We start from the raw sequence: 23384 nt of genomic DNA, 5'->3' as shown, positions 1-23384 counted from the left end.
GCTGATCTAATTTTAGTTAGGGACAGATAAAACCCACCAGGGCCAGGGTAATCAAGGGTAGCCAAGGTTATGAGCCCCAAGAAACAAATTTATTTTACCTCATATTCAGATTCCAGTGTCACAGTGTTCTGTTTTAATTTTTCTTTCAAAGCTGGATCAACCTGCAAGACAAACAAAAATACAGGAAAAATGTTTGCCTTTAAGAATTTTTTTTTAAAGAAATCTTAACCTCAAATAAACTAAATATTGGTACATGCAAACCCTCCTCTCCTCTAAATGAGTTTATGTGCTGTTCATTCAGATACCAGGATGATGAACACAGTACAAGAACTGGGCTGAAAAGAGACAAGTCAACAGCCAAACTTTTCAAATCAAAAAGGAAGCACATTTGTAACTAGCCCTGCACTTGCATGACCTTAGATACTCAAATCTGTAACTGTTTAGTTTGAAACTGTTAAACTAAACAAAGCCTTAAACAAATGAAACAAGAAAGACCAAGAAAGAGAAAACTGTGATCACATTACATATTTTACTCCTGAATGTTGTGTTCAGTGAATAGGTATACAATATACTCTGGTTTTCAAGGTCTAAGCATGAGTCAAACTTCCAGAAGAAGATATGTTCATCCCTCCCTTTGCAAAATAACATCTGTCTCCCACATGCCTAAGCACAGAAGCAAAGGCGAAAAAGATAATTAGCATTCTTCATGCTTAGAGAAAGCATTTTATGTTCTCCTCAAACAGACATCAACCACATATGCAGTATTCAGACACAGTCTTTAGGCTAATCAATTAAAATATCAAATAAATCTACCATGAGAAAACATTCTCATTTTTAGACCTTAAATACAACCAGTGTTAAACAAACCAGATGTGTAAGGAGACCGGTAACGTGTTTAGTTCTACATCCCTGGTACACTAGTCCAACTATTACTAGTTCAGTGAAGAACAGTTGTTACTCTTAATTTGCTGTTGCTTGATCTGAATGAAAAGGGCTCAGTTACCCTTATCACAACCAACCTCAAATTAAGCAGTCTAGAAAAGAAAAAGGAGGAAACACATTATAGAATTTGCCTGGTCAATGAGAAGATCCACCTTCAGATTCTGCCCCAACACAAGCTCCTGATCCTCAGAGGTACTTAAAATACACACCTACTACCTGTATTGATGGGAATTGCTCTTAAGAATTTCCCTAGGCCATAATGTTCCCCTTGATTACAGACACTGTCTGCTAGTTAGTATGCAGCCTGTGAGACCTCAGTTCCTAAGGATGCTCAGACAGGCAAGTCTAACACCATCTGTGCATGGCCAGAGGTTTGATTTCCCTATCTGATCAGAGATCTGGCCATGGAAATACATGCATTTGCAATCTCCAGACTCATTACACTTGGAAACTAAGCCAAAACATCTAAAACGGTTAAAGTTTGTACAAAATACAGCTCCCACCTTCTTTGTAATAGAAAAAAACTTGTAAAACAAGGTACTGTCTCTGCACCGACCCTCTACATCAAATTAAAAATGAAATGCTACATCTCTGCCTCGGCTTTCAAGGCCTCCATAGAACTGCCCCTCATTAAAGACAGATTGCCCCTCTCCTTCTGTGACCACAACCTCCAACAACAGCCATGCTTCATTAGGGCAACAAACCCATCCATCACATGTGCAGAAACACGAACTCATCAGGCAGCCAGACAGGCTTTGGAGCTTGCTTTCACAGATCCACATATTGTGGATCTCACTGTATTCAGAACTAAATGCAAACACTGTTTGTTATGCTTGGTGTTCTCGTAGTACACATATGGACAAGGGGAAATAAATGCTCCAGCAAGTAAAGAAGCAAGAGAGAGTTTTATTTCCTCCTATGTTTGCCCTTCATTTAATAATAAGGCACCCAAGATAACATGGTTGCAGCAGCATTTTTCCTTAATTAACCACAGACAGAATTTAACTTACAAAGACAGCTCAATATCCCCATTATAAAGTTTTATTTTAGCAATTTTTAGTGTTTGCTTAATGTGTGGTGTTTGCATGGCCACATTTGCGTAAGGTAAAGAGAAACAAGCAGTGAAGCTACTGCTGCTTCTCCTCCCTTCCAGGCCCTTCTGTCCTCAGACTTCCTTGTGTATTCATTCTCTTCAGCCTGCACAAAGGGAGAAGACTAGCTAAAACTGAGACACAGCATCCTAATACTCATAACTGTTTGATGCTGTAGCTTTAATACTGACAAAAATGCAGAAATGAACAAGGCTAGCTGAAGTTTCTCAGAAAAAGTTATCCTGTAAATGAGAAATTAAGAGAAACTACTTCTTCTTTAGAAGCAGGAATTTTATTCAGCAAATTAAGTTACCAAAAAGAGTAGTTAAACCCTGTTTTGATGGCAAACTGTACACAGATCTTGGCAAGCTCTTAATATTTAACATAAGGCACATGAAAGACTTAAGTCCACCCTGCAGAACATGTTATTTTGCTCAAAGTTCCACAAAAAAAGGAGGTGGGAGCAAGTATGTGTTTCCTCTTATCTTTATGTTTTTGTTCCCTACATACTTATCCATGTAGAATAATTTAAACATACTTGACTCTGCACAGAAACTGAGTCATCTGCACATTCTAAAGCCTTGGTTGCAAACCTCTGCTTTTCAGTTGTCAAATGGAGACAGACAGGTTACAAATCGTTTTCAGAACCAATATGGCAGTTGAGAAAAGGTATATTATAAAGTTCTGTTTCCACAGTGTTTGTACCATGCTGCACTACCTTTGCAACATCACAAGAACAAAAAAAAAAAGGAAAACAGAACAGTGCGATTTTCATTCTGATAAGGCAGATAAACATCAATATGAGCCACAATCACAGATCATAACCCAGGAACACTTAAAATGTGGGCAGAGCCAGGAAAGTGCCCATGTCAAAGTGGTAGCTCCTTTATATTACACATCCACCACAAGATCCAAATACAAACACATACATTTGGCTTCCATGATGGCTGTTATGCCAACACACATACTGCCAAATGAGCTAAAAGTATTCAGCTATGTACTGGCAAATGAATCACCAGCTAAATTATGAATACAAATCCCTATTAGTAAATATGATGGGGGAAGCAGACAAAGCCCAAATGCCTAACAGCCTGGCAGTGTCCTCAGCACCATTATTTAGGAGGCAGGAAGGAACAGCGGACAATATCCCTTTACACTAGAGGACTCCTTCTTGTCAGGCAAAATCTCAGATGCTTCTTTAAGATCCATTTAAATTCAAGCTTTGTCTCTAAATATGGAATTCAAAGATGTGTGGACTTATAATTACAGCAAAACTTCACATTAAATTCTTACTGAAAAACTATTGAAATACTTGATGCAAATATTCAGACAGCTTTCATGACATGCTGTCTGCAAGGCCTCAAAACCAATACTGTAAATATAATTTTTCAAGGCTTTACTATTTCTTTTCCTAGGCTGTGGGTTGTTTCTTTCTTCCCTGTGTAGTACTTGTGGCAAAAATGAATGAAACATTCTCAGAGTATTTTGCACTATACAGGCTTATTTTATATTACATCAATCAGAACTGCAAGGGCAGGTATATAGACAAATCTCAAAAAAGGTTTAAGAACAAAGTTTTCAAATTTGAATTTTGTCCCATTTCATACTCCACTGCTCCTTCAGATTTACCCTTACTTAACTTCAAAAGGTTCCCAAAAATACAGACTTTAAAAAAATTCTTAGGTGGCTAAAAGGAATAGGGGTTAAGCACAAAAATATTCTTAGAAATCTTAGTAGGCAGCTATTTGAGGCTGTAAGTACCTAAAGATCTTTTAAAATGTGTCTGCCACTTCTCATTTTAAGGCTGACATTTCAGTTTTTCAGTGAGAACCTAGACAGAATTTCTAGATGGAAAAAAGGTGTACCTCGAATTGCAGACAAGAGGCATCACTTCAGAGCAAAGCAGGAATACCTGGTGCTGGCAGCCCCTACCAAACCAGGGACTCCTGCAATGCACTGTGAGAAACTGTTGGCCTCTCTACATTCGTTTCAGTAAAGGGAAATTTTTGTTTGTGACACAAATATTTCTGGTACAGTTATAAACCTAAATGTGCTGCTACTAAAAAAGTTCTCTGGCTAACAATTTTGCTCTGATCCTCAGTGACCACAGTTCGTTTCGGTTCAGAAGCAAATAATACAGATAGAGTGACTGTGAAATTTGTGAATGTCCGTAACTTTATTTCTAGGATATGGAAAGTATAGCTCTTCCACAAAGGAACCCAAAGAACACCACCACTATCCCCTTTTGATTTCAGAGGGATGAAACACCTCTCCTATGAAAAAAGGCTGAGAGAGTTGGGGTTGTTTAGCCTGGAGAAGAGAAGGCTCCAGCGACACCTTATAGTGGCCTTTCAGTACTTAAAGGGGGCTTACAAGAAAGATGGGGACAGACTTTTCAGTAGGGCTTGTTCCGACACGACAAGGGATAATGGTTTTAAACTAAAAGAGGGTAGATTCAGACTGGACATAAGGAAGAAATTTTTTACAATGAGGGTGGTGAAACACTGGAGCAGGTTGCCCAGAGAGGTGGTAGATGCCCCATCCCTGGAAACACTCATGGCCAGGCTGGACGGGGCTCTGAGCAACCTGATTTAGTTGAAGATGTCCCTGCTCACTGCAGGAGGGCTGGACTAGATGACCTTTAAAGGTCCCTTCCAAGCCAAACGATTCTATGAAACACAGGAATACAAAGCAGATTAGCAGTGTCACTCCTGTTCAGCATTCAGATAGAAGCAGCAAGTCGATTCACTTCTGATTTTCAGGCTACCACCCCAGTCGTCCACAATACATGTATGCCCAGATCTGTAATTCAAATAGCCCACTTTCACAAGGAATATCTGTCTCAGCTATAACCATTATTATTTATTTGTCCACTTACTATTTGTGGCCATGGGTTTTAGCACAAACCAAGTCTCAAATATATTACATTTTCTAAAATTAAGGGTTCAATTACTATACAAGGAAACTGTCAGGAGACAACCATGTCATGAGAAGAGGACTGTGCTTTTAACAGTGTCCTCTCACATAAGTCAGCGCAGTAAGTTGTATACTTGTGTCCAGAGACCAGCATGTACTGACCAAATATTTGTATGCCAAAGTCTTACAAAGCTTTCCCTCTAGCAAGCATTTCCAGAAGGTGGTAGATGTTTCTACCCTAAAACTAGTTAGTTATTTTTACTAAAACATGAGTATCCTTTCCCACCCTATCCTCCACAAAATAATATCCCACCAAGAAAGATTTCAGTTTTTACTTTGGAAACGGGGAGGAACAGTGGCTTCACTGTAATAAACATATTTAAGCTTTTGTTTTTTCATCTGTTTACAAATGCATAAATGGATGGGACACAACTCTCCTGCAATATTCACAACACAGAGAGTCTACAAAATGACTGTTTATATGAAATTCTTCATTTTGTTCTCCCCACCCATTTTTAAACTCAGAGTAAACCAGAACCACCAGTTCTGGCTCTCCCAATAGAATATCTTCTTTGAAAACATTTATCACATGCCTAACTCCTCTAAATGGAAAATCAGCAATCTTGCGTGGATCAGTCAACTTTAATCTTCCTTAAGAAAACACTCCCATACATTTTTACAAAAGTCTGTGTCAGAAATATTCCAAATTGTGGTTTATGAGCAGAGTGAGAAGCTGTAGACAAGAGAGGATAAATCCCAGGACTCAGGAAGTGCAGTGTGAACTACAGCCAAGCTGAGTGCCATTCTACTCGAGGAATTAAAGGAACAAAGCTTGTAAAGGTTGTAAAGTACAACAAATGTTGTTCTTATGCTAAACCGTTTGGCATACAGTCTTTGGTAACAGAGAAGGGCAAGACAAAACATAACATTTTGTGCAACTTCATTCACAACATCCTTTAACCACATCATTTATAATATTTAGTACATGAAAAACACTTAGGTAACGCTACTGCATATGCTTGGACAGGAATACTTTGAACACTGGTGAGACAGCTGAGACTAGATGCAAAACCTGGCTTTGTGTCCTTTGACTCTTTCCTAAGATCTGCATAGAACACAGACGGTTAAACAAAAAAATATTTCATCCAGCCTCTGACAGAAATCAATGCAGACGTTTCCAAAGGAGCAATATAAAATTGTATTACGGACGCAGTTCCCAGAGTTATGGTACATGGTGCACCAGTGATGTCTCAAAATCCAAATCTTCTACTTGCTTCTAGATGGATAAAAAAAGACCTACAATCCCAGACTCTGGACCGGACATTTTCACATGATAATGCCATGGGAAATGCAAGTTATTATTATTAAGTTAAAGGCTAATATGATGACCAAACCATCCCATACTTCAGCAAGCACTTAAGCATATCTAGATTTCTCATACATAAGGTCATCAAAACTAACAAGGGTTCTATAGCTTTCAGTTCCAAGAAGAAAGTACTCAACCATTTAATCAATGATTTGTATGCTTTCGCATCCACCTTGATTTTCAGGTGCGCATTTATTTATTTGATTTATAAAACATAAATCAGTGCCTTAAACTTTGGCTCTCAGTATGCTAGCATAAATTTCATTTCACAGCAAAATTCACTGCAAAAACTGTCCTTCTGGTATAAAATAAAATATTCCAACAGAGAAAAAAACCCCACAACTCTGGAACTAACAACAAGACCCTTGGTGTTTTTGAAAGGTCCCCGCAAGCGAAAGCAATCCTGCTGCACTCTTAAATATGAACCAGTTCTAAGTATAGACCCAACCACACCTCTCACCTTAAAGTCAGAACAGCAGAGCTCTCCAACACAGGATCTCAAAGCTGGGATTCCTGGGCTTTGCTATATCTTGGTTTCCCTGCAACCTAGTACAAAGGGAGGAACTTGCCAAGTATTCTGTACAGTTTTTCACGAATTTCCTTTTTACTTTCTTCGAAACAAGAAACAAAAGTGTAAGACCTCCCAGGTGAATTGGACAGAACATGCTGAAGATCCATGGTGTAAACTATACAAGAAAGGCAAGAGTGGTTCAGCCTGATTCAGAGGATTTAATGCATTTACTTATCACGACAGAAAGTGGTGAAAAGTAAGGCAATAACACGTTCTTTCCTGTGGGCCAAAAAGTGGACCACTGGTCACAAAGATTCTTAACCTGGAACAAGAGTTGCAGGATTTGCTGAGTCAGCCATCATAAAACATGGACAGAGAAAAAAGCAAGAGGAGTAAGACATCTATTTTAAAAACACTGAAAGACAATTTCTCAAGGTGCCTTTGTAAAGTCTCTTTAGTATGCTATACCTGTCCTGCTACAGCCACTTAAACATCATGAAGTACAGGACATAAACTAAACACCCTTAAGGGATCAGTTCAGAAAAAGGAAATGCTACATAAAACAGTACTTAAAAAATTCCTTTTCTTCTCCTCAAAATGTGGGTATAATTTACGAAAAATTAATGAAATCTACTACTTAAAAAAGATTTTAAGTTCATAAGTATTGGTTTCATCATACCTTAACTTATATGTCAGCTCTTTTCAATGTTTTAACAAACCTCTCAAAATTCCTTATAATGCGTCTACTGTTAATACATATATTTGACATTTACATTTTCAAATGTGTTTTCTGCATATTTCAGTTAACCCATCACCGTGTTATTTAGTTACTAGTAGTACAGCATTAACCAGTGTATGCAAAAGGAAAGTCCAGTTCTAATACGAAAAATGTCGAACTACTGCATTCAGAATCATGTGATCTTTATCAGCAAAAGCTTTAACTTTGAGCCATGTGAAAATACCCTTGCTACCCTCATACAAACAAGTCCAGCTTTCACAAACCAACAGCAAGAAAATATACATTAGAATTTTTGCTGACTCAAAATAATCAACAATATAAAACAAAACCAAAAAGTCTGCTGTTTTTTAACCCTAAGAATTGTTTTTAATTATGATTCAAAATGTCATTTTGATTTATAATACAAATCTCAAAACTTTCTGTAAATACTGAAACAAATTTTGACTTTTTTATGTTTATTGGAACAGAAACAATTTTCAGAATTCAGTGTGAACCCATCAAAATTGCTTTCATTGTTCTGAAACTGCATTTCTAAAAATAAATTACATATTGAGAAATCTCCAACTACCAAATTCTAATAACTGCCATCCTAATCTGCATGTATTAAAGGAATTAACACTTCTCACTCTACAGTTCACATTTAAGTAAAAATACTTTCCACACTGACATCTAGTGAAGTTTTACAGTAAGACGAAAAAGCCTATTCTAATACTTTGCACTTACAGAAAGCTTTTCATCTTCCAAATGACTTATATTTTAGATTACTAGAATTTGCAACACATTTGTACATCATGCACTATTTTGTTTTGAAAGATATTTTGCCACTATTTTTAATAAATAACATGTTTACCTGCCAAAGGCTTAGACATTCTGATGGGTACATTAGATAAAGTTATAAGTTACATTAGATAAGATCTGGTTTAATCAAATTTAAAACATGACTAGTAAAGTTACTGTTTTCCTGTTATGCCAGACAAAAAATTTCAGTTCCGATTTCCCAATAAGTGTTCTGATCAGTTGGATCTTGTCACTTAATGTATTGTTTCAAGTGTAACATATCTATTTATAGCAAAGAAAAATATTAAAGAAACACATCATACTTAGGAGTATTAAAAATGTTATAGCATCCAACAGCAGCTACGCAGAAAGCAGATCCCTATGCCCTCTGGCTGTTACTGTACTTAAAAGGGCTAAACATCCAACATTAACAAAACAATTCTACGAAATTCAGTGGGAATTATGAATGAAGAAGATTTTAATTCATACATTTTAGACATTAATAAGACAAGTCATCTCTCTTCTCTATGCAGTATCCAGGAAGCTTGCATTCCCACATTCTCTCTGTAATCAATGAAGAAAGAGAGGTTCCTCTGGGAATACCTCAATTAGTCTCCTGCTCTGAATCATCCCAGAGTTTATGCTTGGTAGGCTTTTTGAACAGAGTACATAGTCTTTGAGGGTGCAGAAGTGGAAGGACGGTTAGGAAGAGCTTGTGAATTTCTTGACCCCATAGCTGCCCATCTACTTGCACAGGGACAACATAAAATCTCAGATACCTTCTACCCTCCTTGAGCTGCACTCCAGGGAGGCAAAACATGATGTTGTACTAGCTACAACAATAATTTCAGAACTCATTAAGGTTCTAAAGGCAAAGTTTTATTTTTATGCCTCATCAAAAAAAGGCAGTTAAGCACTGCCTGACACAACATACAGGAGGTTCAGTGCTGACTCCAGGGAAAATATATCACCTATTGAATCACGAGCGAACCTATAAATGCTTTCTGCAGTGACAGATATCTGAAGAGAGACAGATTATGCATTTTCCCCTCTCATTAGTGGTTTTACTCCAGATGAGAGTTTCGTCTCTGCTTTTTCAGACTGCCGCATAGCTGTAATTTGCAACAGAACCAACTGACTTGAGTCTTTCTAGCCTCAAAAAACAAAGCAGAAGAAAGGGAAGGTCCATTTAGACAGAGATTGCACTTAAAATGGAAACATTCCTGGGCAAAGGGTTTTCAACACTTTCTTGGTAAAAACTGTAGTGATCTACAAGTCAAGAAGTGCAGAAGATCCTGGTCTAGGGACTGGGACACCAGTACTTCTGTTTGAGCTTCAATCTGCTGACACCCTGGCTATTGGCTTCACAAGATGAGTCTGGAAAGCTAGATGTCTTCTGGTGCTTGAGAGAGGTGAGGGGAAAAACTGCTGGATAGTAAATTATGTTTTGGCTAAAAGCTGCCTGAAGCTAAATTACACACTTGTAATCACTTAAATTGCAAGGCAAAAATACTAGTAATTAATTGTGGCAATATCACAGGATTTAAAGCAACCAAACAGAATTCTTGGTAGTATATAAAATGCAAAGATCTGAAATCTATCAACATCTTATGTACTGAAATTAGTTCCACTTGCAACGGCATCAGAATGAGTTTCTCCAGTTAATAACCTTCTCTTCACCTAAATCTAATCTCGACAACAGAAATATCATCAAGAATTATGAAATGGAAAAATGGCTTCTGTTTAACACAAGGAACTCTGAACACTTGCACTCTATTTTGTATTTCATCACAGAGAAGCTCAATAATCTGAGGTACAGCTGCCAGGTGTCCAGGTTTCTCCAGATACAGCCCTTTATTTCCACACAGAAATTCTGTCCAGGCTAAAAAAAAAGACAAACCTGGCCATTTTCCTGGAATTTCCAGATTCTGGGCAGCATAGTCAGGTGGTAGCTCTAACGTGACTGCTTGATGCATGGAAATTGTGGACAATGTATATCCACCAGGACTTTTGTGCATCCGAAGAGTTACCTTGTGTGCGGAACATACCTAGCATGCTCCCTCTACTGAGTACTCCCGAGTAAGACATGCCAGATAGGATCCCAATTCTGTCCTGACTTTCCTGGACATAAATATGAGAGGCCTGACATGAAGCACTGACTCTAAGCAATCTTCTAAGTGCATTTACAACTCCCATACACATATGAGAAAGCTGGAAGAACACACAGGGTCACCAAGGTATTTACTAGTTCAAGACAGGTAAACAGCAAAAGGCATATACATGTTAGTACACACACTTTAAGATTCACAACTAGATTTACAGGGACCTAGCACCTGGTTGTGTTGCAAAATCCACAGCCTGAATTAGACTTCTGGAAGCCAAAAAAAAAAAAAAAAAAAAAAAAAAAAAAGGCAACTGACAATTTAGATGCTTAGAAAGGGGATACACACAGGGCAGCAACTAGAGCAGCAATAACTACAGACAGACAAGAAGAAAGGCTGAAGAGTTTGTAAGTACTAGACAACTTATCCTGAGATTTGAGAACATACCTCCTTCCAGTTAGGATGCATAGTCTTTAGCCATCTCAGAGTGAGGTGGACCAAGTTTTGTTTGTTTGTTTTAAAGAAAAAGAACAAATCCTTCATTTCAGAGAAAGAAAAATGCCCTGACAAAAGGGGGCCCAGCTTCAAGATGTTTCATATCGAATATTCATTTGATAAAAACAGAGAAATTCTATACGGCATAGGAACTAAAAACCAGGTTTCCCTTACTTCATGTAAATAATCTAACTACTAGGTCACAATCACATTTTCTCCCTCCTTCTTCTAATTTCTTAACTATTCCATACAGAGATGAGTTTTAAAAAGAAAAGCTGATAATGTCTGCAGCTCCAGGCAATTCATGGTTACTGCATGTTTCCCAGAGAAAGGAGATGTGCCTTGAAACTCTCATCCATGGGAGATGTACCTGCCCTCTGGCTGAACCAGCACGTCACAGGAAGCAGCATCCCTACTTCTACAGCCATTTTGTATGAAGCCTCACAAGTTGTACTCAACAGCTCACTTAGCGGCACTCACATCTCAGCTAACACAGATTGAGGAACATCTATTTAATGGAGCCTGTAAGATTTTCTATATATTTAACAGATGCCAAGCTATGCAGCAGCACCATGAAAACTATGGTACTAGAGAGCTTGGCCAAAAGCAGTTTCAGGCACGTAAAGGATCTTCAGTCCAAAAGCAATACACATCCAGGCAGCTGCAGAATGGAAGTTCTAAGAATGAAAACCTTGTATCTAGACAGATATCAAGCCCCTGAAACTTTAAGTCAATTTTCCCAGTCTTTACAAAAGGCACAAGACCTCTCTGCCTCTCAGAGACATGCCGTTTTTGATTCAATTATGTTTCTTAATGTGTCCTTACACACAGGAGATAGCATGACACCCTAGAATGGATGGCAGAAAACCCCTGTGAATTGTACAGTAGTAGGAACCACAGCATACACGGAAACTGATAGGTAAGGGCTTTTCTTCATTAAAAAAACTTGTAAAAAAAGCTTGACAAGGATTCAGTGAAACACTTTATGATGGAAACCCTGAATATTATTGTTTAGGGTCTCTGGCCAAACTCAGTATCATGAACAATACAATTTCATATTCATTGCCAAAAAATATGCTGGCACAATATTACAAGATTGAAACTAAAGATTCATTTAAAACTCACGTATTTCAAAGTTAAAAATTAGTACAGCTTTAATTCTTCATCAGTGAACACACATATTACCAAAATAATCTCTGTATTACTATTATTAACATCATCACATCCGGATTTAATTAGATTGCCCCAACTTTTAACCATCATATTGTGATTTTGAGAGCCCATACCTGTTTCACTTTATTAACAGAAGTCTTCCAGTATTGACAGGTCTCCTGGTTTCATCAGAACAGGCTAGATGGCCTTGGTCTCATTTTTTTCAACTTGATACAAGATGGTATGAAAGGGCAGGTATGGGCAATACCTTATCTCCAAGTTGTCCTACAGTGCTTTAAGCTGTTTGTAGTGACAATAAGCAGTGGGTTTAGGTGGATCCAATCACTGGAAACCATTCAAAAGCATACACACAGTGTCAGCCTCAGAATGCAGCAACAAAAATCTTACTGAACCCCAGACTGACCCCCTATTTGCCTTTTACAGAAAAATGGTCGTTAATATGCTAAACCAAAAAGATGTCTGAAAATGAAAACATACACCTCTGTCCAGTATCATAGCAAATTCAGTAAGCAGGTGTTTAGAGACAAAGTGCAGAAGTCATCTGAGCTCAAGCAAAATGGATTTGTTTTTGCTGAAATCAATGCAAAAACTTCAACCCACCAACAGCAGTTGAACCTCAAAATCCTCAAGAACAGCATGGATAAAGAGCTCATTTCCATACAATCCCTCTGGACTGAACTGAAACAAGAGAGAAAACTGACGTCTGAACATCTGGTACCACCACAATACAGAGTATGAAAAGCTCTGCTACCCTTTCATTTCTGTGCCATAATTCAGGATTGAAATTACTACCTTGGATGACTCTGAACCATGGTCAAAAGATGTAACAAGTTCCAAATTCTCCCTGCCAACAGAAACAAAGACACTATAAGGGCACCTGCTTAGCCATCAGTCAGGAGCCACGCTGCCTCACTTAACATTCAATTCTAAAACCCTCCACTAAGCACGCCATGCTTGAAAGCAAGGTCTGGCTTTAATTTAGTAAAATGTGCTTCATTACATAAAGATAAATGACTGACAAAGATCTTCTTTTTTTTCCTATAAGCAATCATAAATGTATGCCTCTCACATCCTCTAAAGCACCAAACGACATTTCAGTGTAATATTTTCTTTATTTTTGGAGGACCTAGGGCCAAGCTCATTAATGAATTTAGTCTTTGAAAATCAACTAAATCTACTTACAAAAGGAAATTAGTCAAAGTTTGTCTTCATTAGACTTGAGACTCAGGCCAACCTGACCTGCTTAAGGAAAAAAAAAGAAGAAAACTATAATCACCAACATCAATCCCTTGCCACACTGTGCTTGTGCAATTAGCTTGCTGAAACCAATTAAACGCATGAAGATGCATTTATAAGTAAATAAATGCTAAAATGCTAGCTGAGAATACTTAATTATTCTTCCAAGTTCAGTGACAGACGCTAAAATGATTCCACGTTCCCTTGCTGACAAGTTTAGAAAGGGTACCTTTCCCATCTAAAAGATCCCACCAGACACCAATTAAAAGATATTTCAGTTTGATTTTGTTCACACTCAAATCAAACAGGATCTTTTTAATACAACCTCCTACGAAATTATGGAGGAAGCTCTCCAGAATCACATAATACCTCAGACACAAACAATGGATTAAATAAGAGTTCCTCTACCTTCAAGCCATCTGCTAGTTTGCCAATGAAGCTCCAGGGAGAGAATATTTAGAGTGGGCTTCATCTCACCAGATTTTAGCCATCTAAACTTTTGACTTGAAGCACAAAGTCTCTATTTAGGCTCCTCCTACAGTCAGCTGAATAGAGATGGGCATTTCTAGAGAAAATAAATCCCACTTTAAGATATGTGTCCAAAAACCTAACTCGGCTGCACCTGAAATTAGGCAGAGGTTTATCTCGCCTACCATTCACTGGTCAAATTAAATGTAAATGTATTCATACACTAAGGATGGTACTCATCTCCCTGAAATGTGGTAATAATAAAGTGTTAAACTTAATCTTTCTACTTTTCCATAGGTCAAAAGAGAATATCTTTCTCAAGCATCTATTTTAAAATTGAATGAAGCATCTTATGGGGGCATTTCTCTCTCAAACCATCTATAAGGGCTGCCTGGATAGCTATCTCAAACCAGGCATTTCATTTAAGACAATGGAAACATGAGCAAGATGAATCCCCGACTTAATGCACAGCACCACAAACATACGTTTAGATTTAGCTAAGCAGATACCGAGTGTTTAAATTTCACTTCCCTAACTCTAACAATACAAATAACCCTTTTAGAGTATTTTCAGCACTAAGAGTGTTAATTCAAACTGACCTTAGTGTTGGCAGGGTGTGTTGGCACACCAGGAAGTCTAGAGGCTGAGTCTAAATCCATTTGGAACAAAATCAAGCAGAAAGCCTGCAGAACACAGAAGATAACTGAGTGCATGGAACGACCTGGGCTGGCAGCAATAGCGTTAAGCCCATTAGTTGTCATTAGAACAAACTACACCACCATGTGCTTCACCAGCCCAGTCCAATCACAAAGACTTGGCCCATCCAGATTACTCCTTGAAATTACAAAGTCAGTCAAGTTTTGGTCAGACTTATGATCTTTGGGAACACCAAGGTGTAATATGATTTCAAGTATGGATGCTTATCCATTAAGAACTGCAATAAAAACACCTTACAATTTTCAGTCAACTGAACAGTTCGAGGAAAGAAAGTGAAAAACACACCTTTACATCCTGCTACAATACTGTTTGCTATCTCAGTAAAATTGTTAGTACCTTTGATAGCTTTGCAAATAGAGCAAATACTGTTTTCTAAAACAGATGCAGGTCCTCAAATAAGATAAACAAGACAGCTTGAAGTAAAGCAGACCTAGCACTAGCAGCTTGCAATACGTTTAATGATGTGGACAATCTGCTGATATTCCACAACTATAAGTAAAAAATAGCATTATTTGAGTAATTTTAAATGCTACAGACATATTCAGAGGTTTATGTGACTTTGTTTTAATATCTTCACTTCATATGAAATACATTATTTACAGGAAGAAGATGATGTGACATATAGAAACATGACAGATTGTTCAGAAACAATACTAACTTTACAATAACCTTTTAAATTACATCTAATTCTGTAATGCTTCTTTTTCAGGAAAAAAAAAACACAACCCACAACAAAACAAAAAAACAAAACAAACTTCTGCTGGGGCACAGAAATCCTATCCAGATGGAGTTCATAGGCAGATAAAATAGAAGCAATAACCAACACACAATTTTAGCTGTAATACTACAGGGCATGCCTATGTGTGAAACTCCTGTAGACGTACCTGAGCTAGTTTACATAATGACAGCAATACGAATGTGCCAGCCAGGAACACAGCGTAGTCTTGTCCAGTCAGTCACAGATTTATTCCCCTTTTATGGTGGATGTTGCAACATCATTTAAACACTGTGTTGCTGCAGTTGTCACCATCTCAACTCAATGGTTTGAAGCAAACTACAGTATGTTGGTGAACCAGAGTAATGTTTCAACTGCAACACAAAAGCATTCTAATAGACAGATACCACTTACTTCTCGACTATCCACTTATAATAATGAGAAAATGCTGGACTGGTTTCCTGGACCTTCCAGAAGCAAATGCCAGTTATGTTCTCCCCTGATATAAAGGCCTCACAGAAACTGGTCAGTTCTCTGCTCTTGTTTCCTCCTAAACTATTTCACCCTGACCCAAAACACTTGAATTAATGGATCACACCTGACTAAACATTTTTTAAAATCCTCATTTGAATTTAAATAATTCCTTCTATTTGAATTAAATAACTTTCCTGTTCCCTATATAAAGTAGAGCATCATTAATTATCTCCCTTTTACAGACTGAGAAAGTGAGACTCACTAAAATTCAGTGACTTGCTTGTAGGCAGAGAGGAGCTCTGTGGTAGAGGAGGGAACTAAAGCAAGAACCTGAACAAGATGGAAATAAAATTTCCAATTAGATCAGTGGAAATTATTTAAATCTCATGATGCTGTGGGTCCCCTGACACTCATTCATGAGCTTCAAGATACCATGTTAAAGGACAACACCAGAGACCCACCAACAATATTCTAAAGCTGTAATATTGAGTATAACCAACCAGTCAACACACTTAAATCACTATCAAGCCCGATTATGAGAACAGCTGTAAACCAGTAAAATGTCAGTGTGTCATAAGTTATCCTGTTAGCCGCCTTTCTTCTTCCACTCCTCATTCTTTTCTTTCTCAAAGGACAGCAAAGCTTCCAGGATAATCCTCTATGCACCATATGTGCTCTTCTTCCCAACTCCGAGGTCTAGGATTATAAAACGAAAGCTGAGATCTTCACAGTTATATCACTTCATCAGTTAGGACTTCAAGACACCAAGTAAATGCAATAAATGAGAATTGACAATGGCAACACTCACACCTTGCAGGTGTCTATAAGCAATGCCTCATGGGTAATTACATGCCAGTCAATTGATCAAAAAGATTTGCTAAGGAGCTCAAAACACTACCATTCCCTTTACAGAAATTTTAAAGGCAATCTACTCAGTCTGCATAAAGAAAGCTTTACACTCCTAGCACGCTTGCTAAGGAGTATGCTTCACACTACCACCATCACTCCTTGTGTACTCTTTCTGTGTTTACAGTTTTATTGCTCATAGAGGATGGCATTCTGAAAGAACAGGTCATGTATTTTCATTTTCAGTTGGAGTTTAACTCTGGAGTGCCATGCAATGGTCATATGTATTTTAACGCACAACAGCCAATCCAAAGGTAAAACTCACGTAAAAGAAAAGATAGAACTTCTGTCATTTTGACCCTTCACTGCCTCTACTTTCTGCCTCAGGAAGACAGAAACATTATTATTCTCATTTCTTAGCATTCTACTTTTGGGGTGCATTCACTTTGCATAGGACAAAGGAAAAGTGAACAGGACCTACATAGTTTGTAAACACTGAAGAGGTCAGTATAGTAACACTGTCCCACATAATCCACAGCAGGAACTATTTGCAGACTTCAAAGGCTAATTGATGTTTTGTTTCCTGACAAAATGACCTAGAGATTCTAGCCTTCCTAGAAGTGCTTCTGCTGCATGTTACCCTGGAGGAACTTGCTCAGTCCTATCCCCTCCCTACACTCTGAGAACCTGCCTCACAATAATACTTATTCAACAAAGCAGTTTTGGAGCTTACAAACTCTATTTTATTAGTCTAAATGGTTTGCTGATAGCCTAAAAGCCTAGATTTTCCCAGAGAGTTAATAAGTTGCTTCTCTTCAACTATCTACAGTAACTATCAGCCATTCCACATGTCCAGGATTCTTATATCTAAAATCAGATCTCAATCAGCAAGTCTCTATCATGCTTTGAATGACAACAATGAACACAGTAAATAAAAATAATTTATTATAAATACTTGAAAGGAAACATTTTCTGTATATTTAACAAAGTCACATTTTCTGTAAAAAAACCTCCTTAAATAAGCATCTCTATTCAATTACATACACAATGAGAAGTAAGACAAAGAAAGACTCTAGTTTTCCATTTGAGAACAAAGGCATTTGGAACGATGCCTATACAAACCTACTCATTTCTTCTTCATTAATTCCATATGATTTTCCCGTAAGCATACCTGGTTTTCTGTAACCAATTTTGATTTACATAAATTCTTCCCAGAAAAGGAGCAATTACCTAACCGAATGATTTCTCCATTAATGGACATTTTGGTAACAATAGATAATGGAGAATCTTTGATTAGTTTCAGGAGAATTCTGACTAGCATAAACAGGCATTTACATCAATAAGAGTCTCAGCATAAGTTTGCTTTAAAAGCAGAACATTCATTGTGCTGAGGGAATATGACTGATTTAGGTATCCTGAGTAAATTAAGGTGTACCCAAAATGGTTTTTTGCTTTTGTAAGAGACGGGAATATACAAAGCCCTGATATCCAAAGATGCTATTCCGAATGGATAAAACATCTATTCTCGAGATGTTAATAACCCCTCTCCAGCTGCAGCTCTAGGCTCTGTCTCTCTATCCTGCACGTCAGCTGAGCCTTAGCCCAAGATCCCAAGCCACAGCTCAAATGAACAATAGGACAGAATTCCTTTTGCAGCCCCTTCCCAGCCCTACTCCAGCTACAGCTCTAGGCTCTGTCTCTCACCCAGCCCTAATTCTAGCCCCAGCCCAATGCATCACCATAAAAAGCATACTCCCCCAAAAGTCCAAACCACAATTTTCTCTTGAATTTTAATTCCTTTACCAAGGAACGTTCTTCAAAAGCCAGTTTGACATTAATAACATAGGCATTATCACTAATGCAGATTTTGCTCATTCACCCACAAGAATACAAAGAGAAAGTGGCAGTTAACCCCTTTGTTACTGAAACACAGACACTAGCTCTACTATAACGCTTCCTTTGAAATACCACTGTCAACTGAGAACTTGCCTACTAACATGGTTTCCCTCTCAGCACAATGAGAACGGTTAGATTGAAAAAAGGAAAAGGACAAATACTTTTGAAAGGAAGGGATCATAGTTTAGCATTTGAAATGTAGTAGAGAGATACCACAAAAGGATCATCTAAGTCTGGTCTATCTAGCAGTTGAATTAGCAAGAAAACAAGTTTAGGAGTCATGCTTGCAAAAAGGGGCATACAGTTTGCACATCCTTAAAACATGATCAAAAAATATAGGCACTCAGGTATTGCAAATCCTAGCCTACTTTTGGATGGATTGTTTAACTTTTTACAACCTCCATTTTTTCAGCAGTAAAATGGAAATAATAACCGTGCCTTTTCTAACAGTAAAGCTATGAAGCTTAATTCATTTAAATTCTGTGAAAGTCTTTTGAGGTCCTTGTATGAAAAGTGTTATTTAATTAAACATTGTTATATTCCGAAGGAGCAACTGTAACAAAAAACCCTATTTACTTTATTACCTATTGCAATTTGCATATAACTGCCCAACCCCCCAAAAGGAGCACTTGTCCCTGTTTTGATAAGGACTTATGCTAGTCAAAGTGTGTTATATGAGAAAAGCAGATTCTACTCCAACACAGAAACATTTTAACCAGTAAAAAATTAAACAGATGTTATGACCATCAGGATTTTTAATAGCATTTTTAACTTAATGTTCTTTTTTTGAGTTTCATGTACATTTTAAACTAGGTTTGTTTCTCTGTAGCAGTTAAAATACATTATAATGTCTTTTTGCATCTTATTTAATGAATTAGAATGGTTCTTAAGTCTATTTTTATGGACATAGAAACAGAAACTAATGGAACACATTGCTTTGATATGTCTGTCTACAAACAAGCCCAAAGTTGCTGTTGCTAGTTCTCAGCCAACACTGCATTGTTCTTTATTTAAGTTTCATCTATTCCTAAATAAAATCATAATGAAAAGAAAAAGAAAACACAAAAGAGATGCTTCAGCCTTAAGTAATACCAGTCACAGCAGAATCCAGATGTCCTCTTAGCTTTTCAGAGCTTAGGAACTCCAGGGTATAGCAGCTTCCCCTCAGAGCTTTCATGTACTACTGTCTAATTTGATGATGTTTCACTTGTTTATAAATGCTGGGACAAGGGGCCTCATAGATCTGAACGAGCACAACTATTTTTCCCTGGGCTGCAGTTACAGCACAGATCATGGAGGCCAAATGTAATTCACTGGGTATGAATCTGACAAAAAACCTGACAGAAACACAACAAGCAAATTCTTGCCCCTGTTGTGATCCCCATCCAGTTGGAGAAAAACTTAAAGGCTCCAACTGTTCCTAAAAGCCCAGGACTGGTAGAAAATAACTACCCAGAAGACAGCACTGGAAAAAAGATTTGTAAGATTACTCTCCCCTGTCTATGGGCTATGTCAAAACGGGACTGAGCAGGAGCAGGACACGTGGTGCTTCAAAGGCCGCAGCTAGGTATGCAACACAAGGAACAAAGAGGAATGATTGAAGTAATTTAGATGGCCCACAACAAGAGTCTAAGACAAAACAAGGGGATCTCCAAACTCTCAACAGCTCAGGATCTTAAAGATTTCACCACAGTAGAAAGCCACAGTGTCTAGAGTCTTACACAAATATTTTTTATATAAAGTGCCAATAGTCTTTAAAAAAGCTTCATGCCACCTGCAAGTCAGCAGCACTGAGACCAGAATGCCTCTCTGCATTGCAATGGCAGACCTGCATATTGCAAAGTTAAGAAAAGCAAGCCAATATTACTTTCTGCTGAACTGACATGCTCCTTTCAGATCATTTCCTATACAATCTGAACTAGCATTACCCTTGGAGGTGCAAGTAGCACCAGTAAGCAATCTTCCCTCATGCAGAAGGTTTTCAGTTCATTTAAAAGCAGGCTTCTTCCATATAGTACATTCTGACATACTGAGAAAAGGCTAGCTCCTGTTTATTTCACAGAGCTTAAAGAACAGGATGTAGCACAGTGTTAAAGGTACTTGCTTATATCAGTCAATGCAAAGCCAAGCCCCGAAAACCATCTAACATTATATACTCAATGCCAAGTACTGTTTGAAAACAGGACCTTTTAAAATATCAGTTTTCTTAGTCTAAATCAGATACCATATCTTTGTAATAACCTCCTTCTGGATGTGTTACACTTCTTTGTTGGGATTCAGAATTGCCACTTATAATCAACCAAAGGAACAAAATTTTTCTATTACTTACGTTGATCTGTTTCACAGACAGCAAAAGGATTCATCATGATGTCAGCCCCTTTATTGTTACCTACACTACTCCCTGCCTAAGAGCCTCAGCTGTAGCCCAGTGGTAAAAAGCAAATCCCCAATACCAACAGTTTGCTTGTCCTAGCAATCCTTTACAAGACAGTACATAAGCAAAATTAAATGAAATTAAATGAAAAGGAAAAGTAAAGGAAACCATTCCAACTACCTTGCCATGTAGTTTGTGGACATCGTATCTTATTTGAGCAAATTCACGGAGTCCAAAAGATCCTCCAACAAGATATAGCTGAAAAACAACAAAATGAAAACAGACGTGTTAGGACTACTATGAAAAAGAACACTTTGCATATTGACCCAGTTCATTTACCAAGGGACTCTACTGTACTTCCAACAGAAACACCAAGAACTGAAGAAAATAATAAATTTGAATATATGTATAAGAGAAGAGGGAATATATGTAAAGTCAGAGCCTTCTTCCACTCTCTGGGCCTGGACTTCACAAATTTCCTCCTTCATACAAACACAGCTGCTTCATGACTCACATTTTCTAGGGACCTCCTCTCCTCTTACCCCTTCTTTTCCCTCCCCATATGGCTTCCTGACATAAGTGCAGCAAAGGAACCTCTACCTCACCGCCACAGGATTTATTCTCATCATTTTCAAACTCAACAGGGAAGTAACAATGCCACATGGACTTACTCTGATGTCTGTGGGTAAGAGATCTAATTAAGCTTCTGAACAGACCAGCTGATTGAAGCTGTAGTTCAATGATTCATTATCACATAGGCTAAGAAATCATATCCGGCACACCTGCACTTTTATTATTGCCTCCTTAGTTGTCTTGCAATTCCCTCCACACCTGTGAAGCTTATGGACAAGAATAATAAAGGGAGAAATAGCGGGGGCGGGGAGGGGGAACTTTCATATCCATGTAAAGAAATAATTAAATTATTCTTTCTTATGACAGAGGGTATCATAAACCTGTCTATGTATTTTTCCCATTAAAAAAGGGCAGATCAACCAAAAGATGAAGTATTGTTAACAAACGCCATTAAGGATTTGAAAATTAGCTTAGAAATCTAGCTACTTTGTGGAAGAATCAGGCCTCTTGCTCCTGCTCTGACCTGACAGACTCCGTCTGCTGTTCTCTGTTAAGGCAGATGCACAGGAGGCCAAAAGGCTTCACATCTAGAGATGCATATCTAAAGGAAGGTGGAAGCATAAGGAAGCTCTAAGACCTGAGTGGGAAAAAAAAAAAACAAACCCCAACACCACCCTATTTTATCACACCACATTGCTGTTACACTCCTTCATTACAGGCTGTTGCTGCGCTGGTAACTGTTGTCTACACAATGCTGGCTGATTTCTTGCTACATATTAGGTTTGCAACAATGGCCTGTGTCCAAGAATTGTTATAATTATGCTGCATAGGTAGTCAAAACATATGTTCTGTCCAAAAAGTATGCTATCTGAAGTTCAGGTCACTGAGGCCACAAAGCCATATTCATTCAATGGAATTTTTTTTTTTTTTTAAAAAAAAGCCTTCTACATTTATTCCTGCTAAAACCTGCAAGACTACATGATTTCCTATCAAGCAGGTAAAACTACTCACAACCATGTGAACACACTCCCCACACACACTTAGATGCTGGTGTGTTACAGACTGGCACTCAGGAACTAATGTGCTCTGTTCACAGAACAGGGAACCCTTCACCAATAGCCAGGAGTTAAAGGCTCCACACTCTCTGTCTGGCCTGGCCCGTTCGATAAGCCTAAGAATCTAGCTGATAATTTGAAACAAATAGACCAAAATTTTTTGACACGAACATCCAGCTGCTAGGCCACAGAACTCTGCTTTCAGAAAGCCAATCAGAAAATCATCATGTGGTAGCAAGTTAACTTTCAGCAACCAGAAATTTGACCTACCAAAAACTAGATGGCACCATACTTGTATCATAACAGTTCAAGGAATCAATGATGCTCTTGCAAATATTGAATCATCAAAATACACAACAGAAAAAAAGGTATTCATATAAAGGGGGAAAAAAAAGCCTTTTTCACATGTCAATGTTTTGGTAAGAAAGAATAACAGGAAAGAGAAAATAAAGTATTGTCCTGGTTTGGCCCAAACCAGGCCAATTAGTCTTAGAAAAACCAAGGTCACTGCTAAATTCCTTACTGCTTATGAGTGAAGAGCCGAAGGGGGGTCACACCTGCGGGGAGAAGCGGACAGGGCAGGTGACCCAGGATTGACCAGCAAGATGTTCCATCCCATACACGTCATTCTCACTTTCCTATTTATCACTAACCCACTGCCTCCTGGAGGTGGGGCCCAGGAGGGAGGGGCCCTCCTGTCTCCCACTGATTGGTACCAGCTTTGCCAATTCTCCAGTTAAAAGCCTGTAGGTGTGATGGCAGGGGGAGCTATTGCATTTTCCCCTCTGCCTGTGCTGGGGGGAGCAACTCTGCCTGAGGAGGATTTCTAAGCTATTGATCTTGGTTTTGTATATATTTGTATATATTTGATTATTTCTATTATTATTATTATACTCTGTTTTATTACTATAGTTTATT

The 23384-nt window shown here is 38.1% G+C and overlaps 1 protein-coding gene across 2 annotated transcripts in view; it reads right to left on the bottom strand.

Moving 5' to 3' along the window:
- Positions 1 to 23384, bottom strand: part of COX16 (cytochrome c oxidase assembly factor COX16) — a 58057-nt gene that overhangs the window by 16461 nt on the left and 18212 nt on the right. Inside the window, exons 2-4 of one of the 2 annotated variants that reach the window (XM_068397880.1) lie at positions 21019 to 21096; positions 14416 to 14499; positions 99 to 161 (exon numbers count right to left, since the gene is read on the bottom strand). In XM_068397880.1, the coding sequence (XP_068253981.1) occupies positions 99 to 161; positions 14416 to 14499; positions 21019 to 21096 (225 nt within the window). The remainder of the gene's footprint in view (positions 1 to 98; positions 162 to 14415; positions 14500 to 21018; positions 21097 to 23384) is intronic. The other variant, XM_068397881.1, reaches the window with a different exon arrangement.

The sequence above is a fragment of the Nyctibius grandis genome, chromosome 4, assembly GCF_013368605.1.
Source record: "Nyctibius grandis isolate bNycGra1 chromosome 4, bNycGra1.pri, whole genome shotgun sequence".
NCBI lineage: Eukaryota > Metazoa > Chordata > Aves > Nyctibiiformes > Nyctibiidae > Nyctibius > Nyctibius grandis.
Note: the sequence above shows the minus strand (reverse complement) of the source record. Positions and strands in the feature narration are given on the sequence as shown.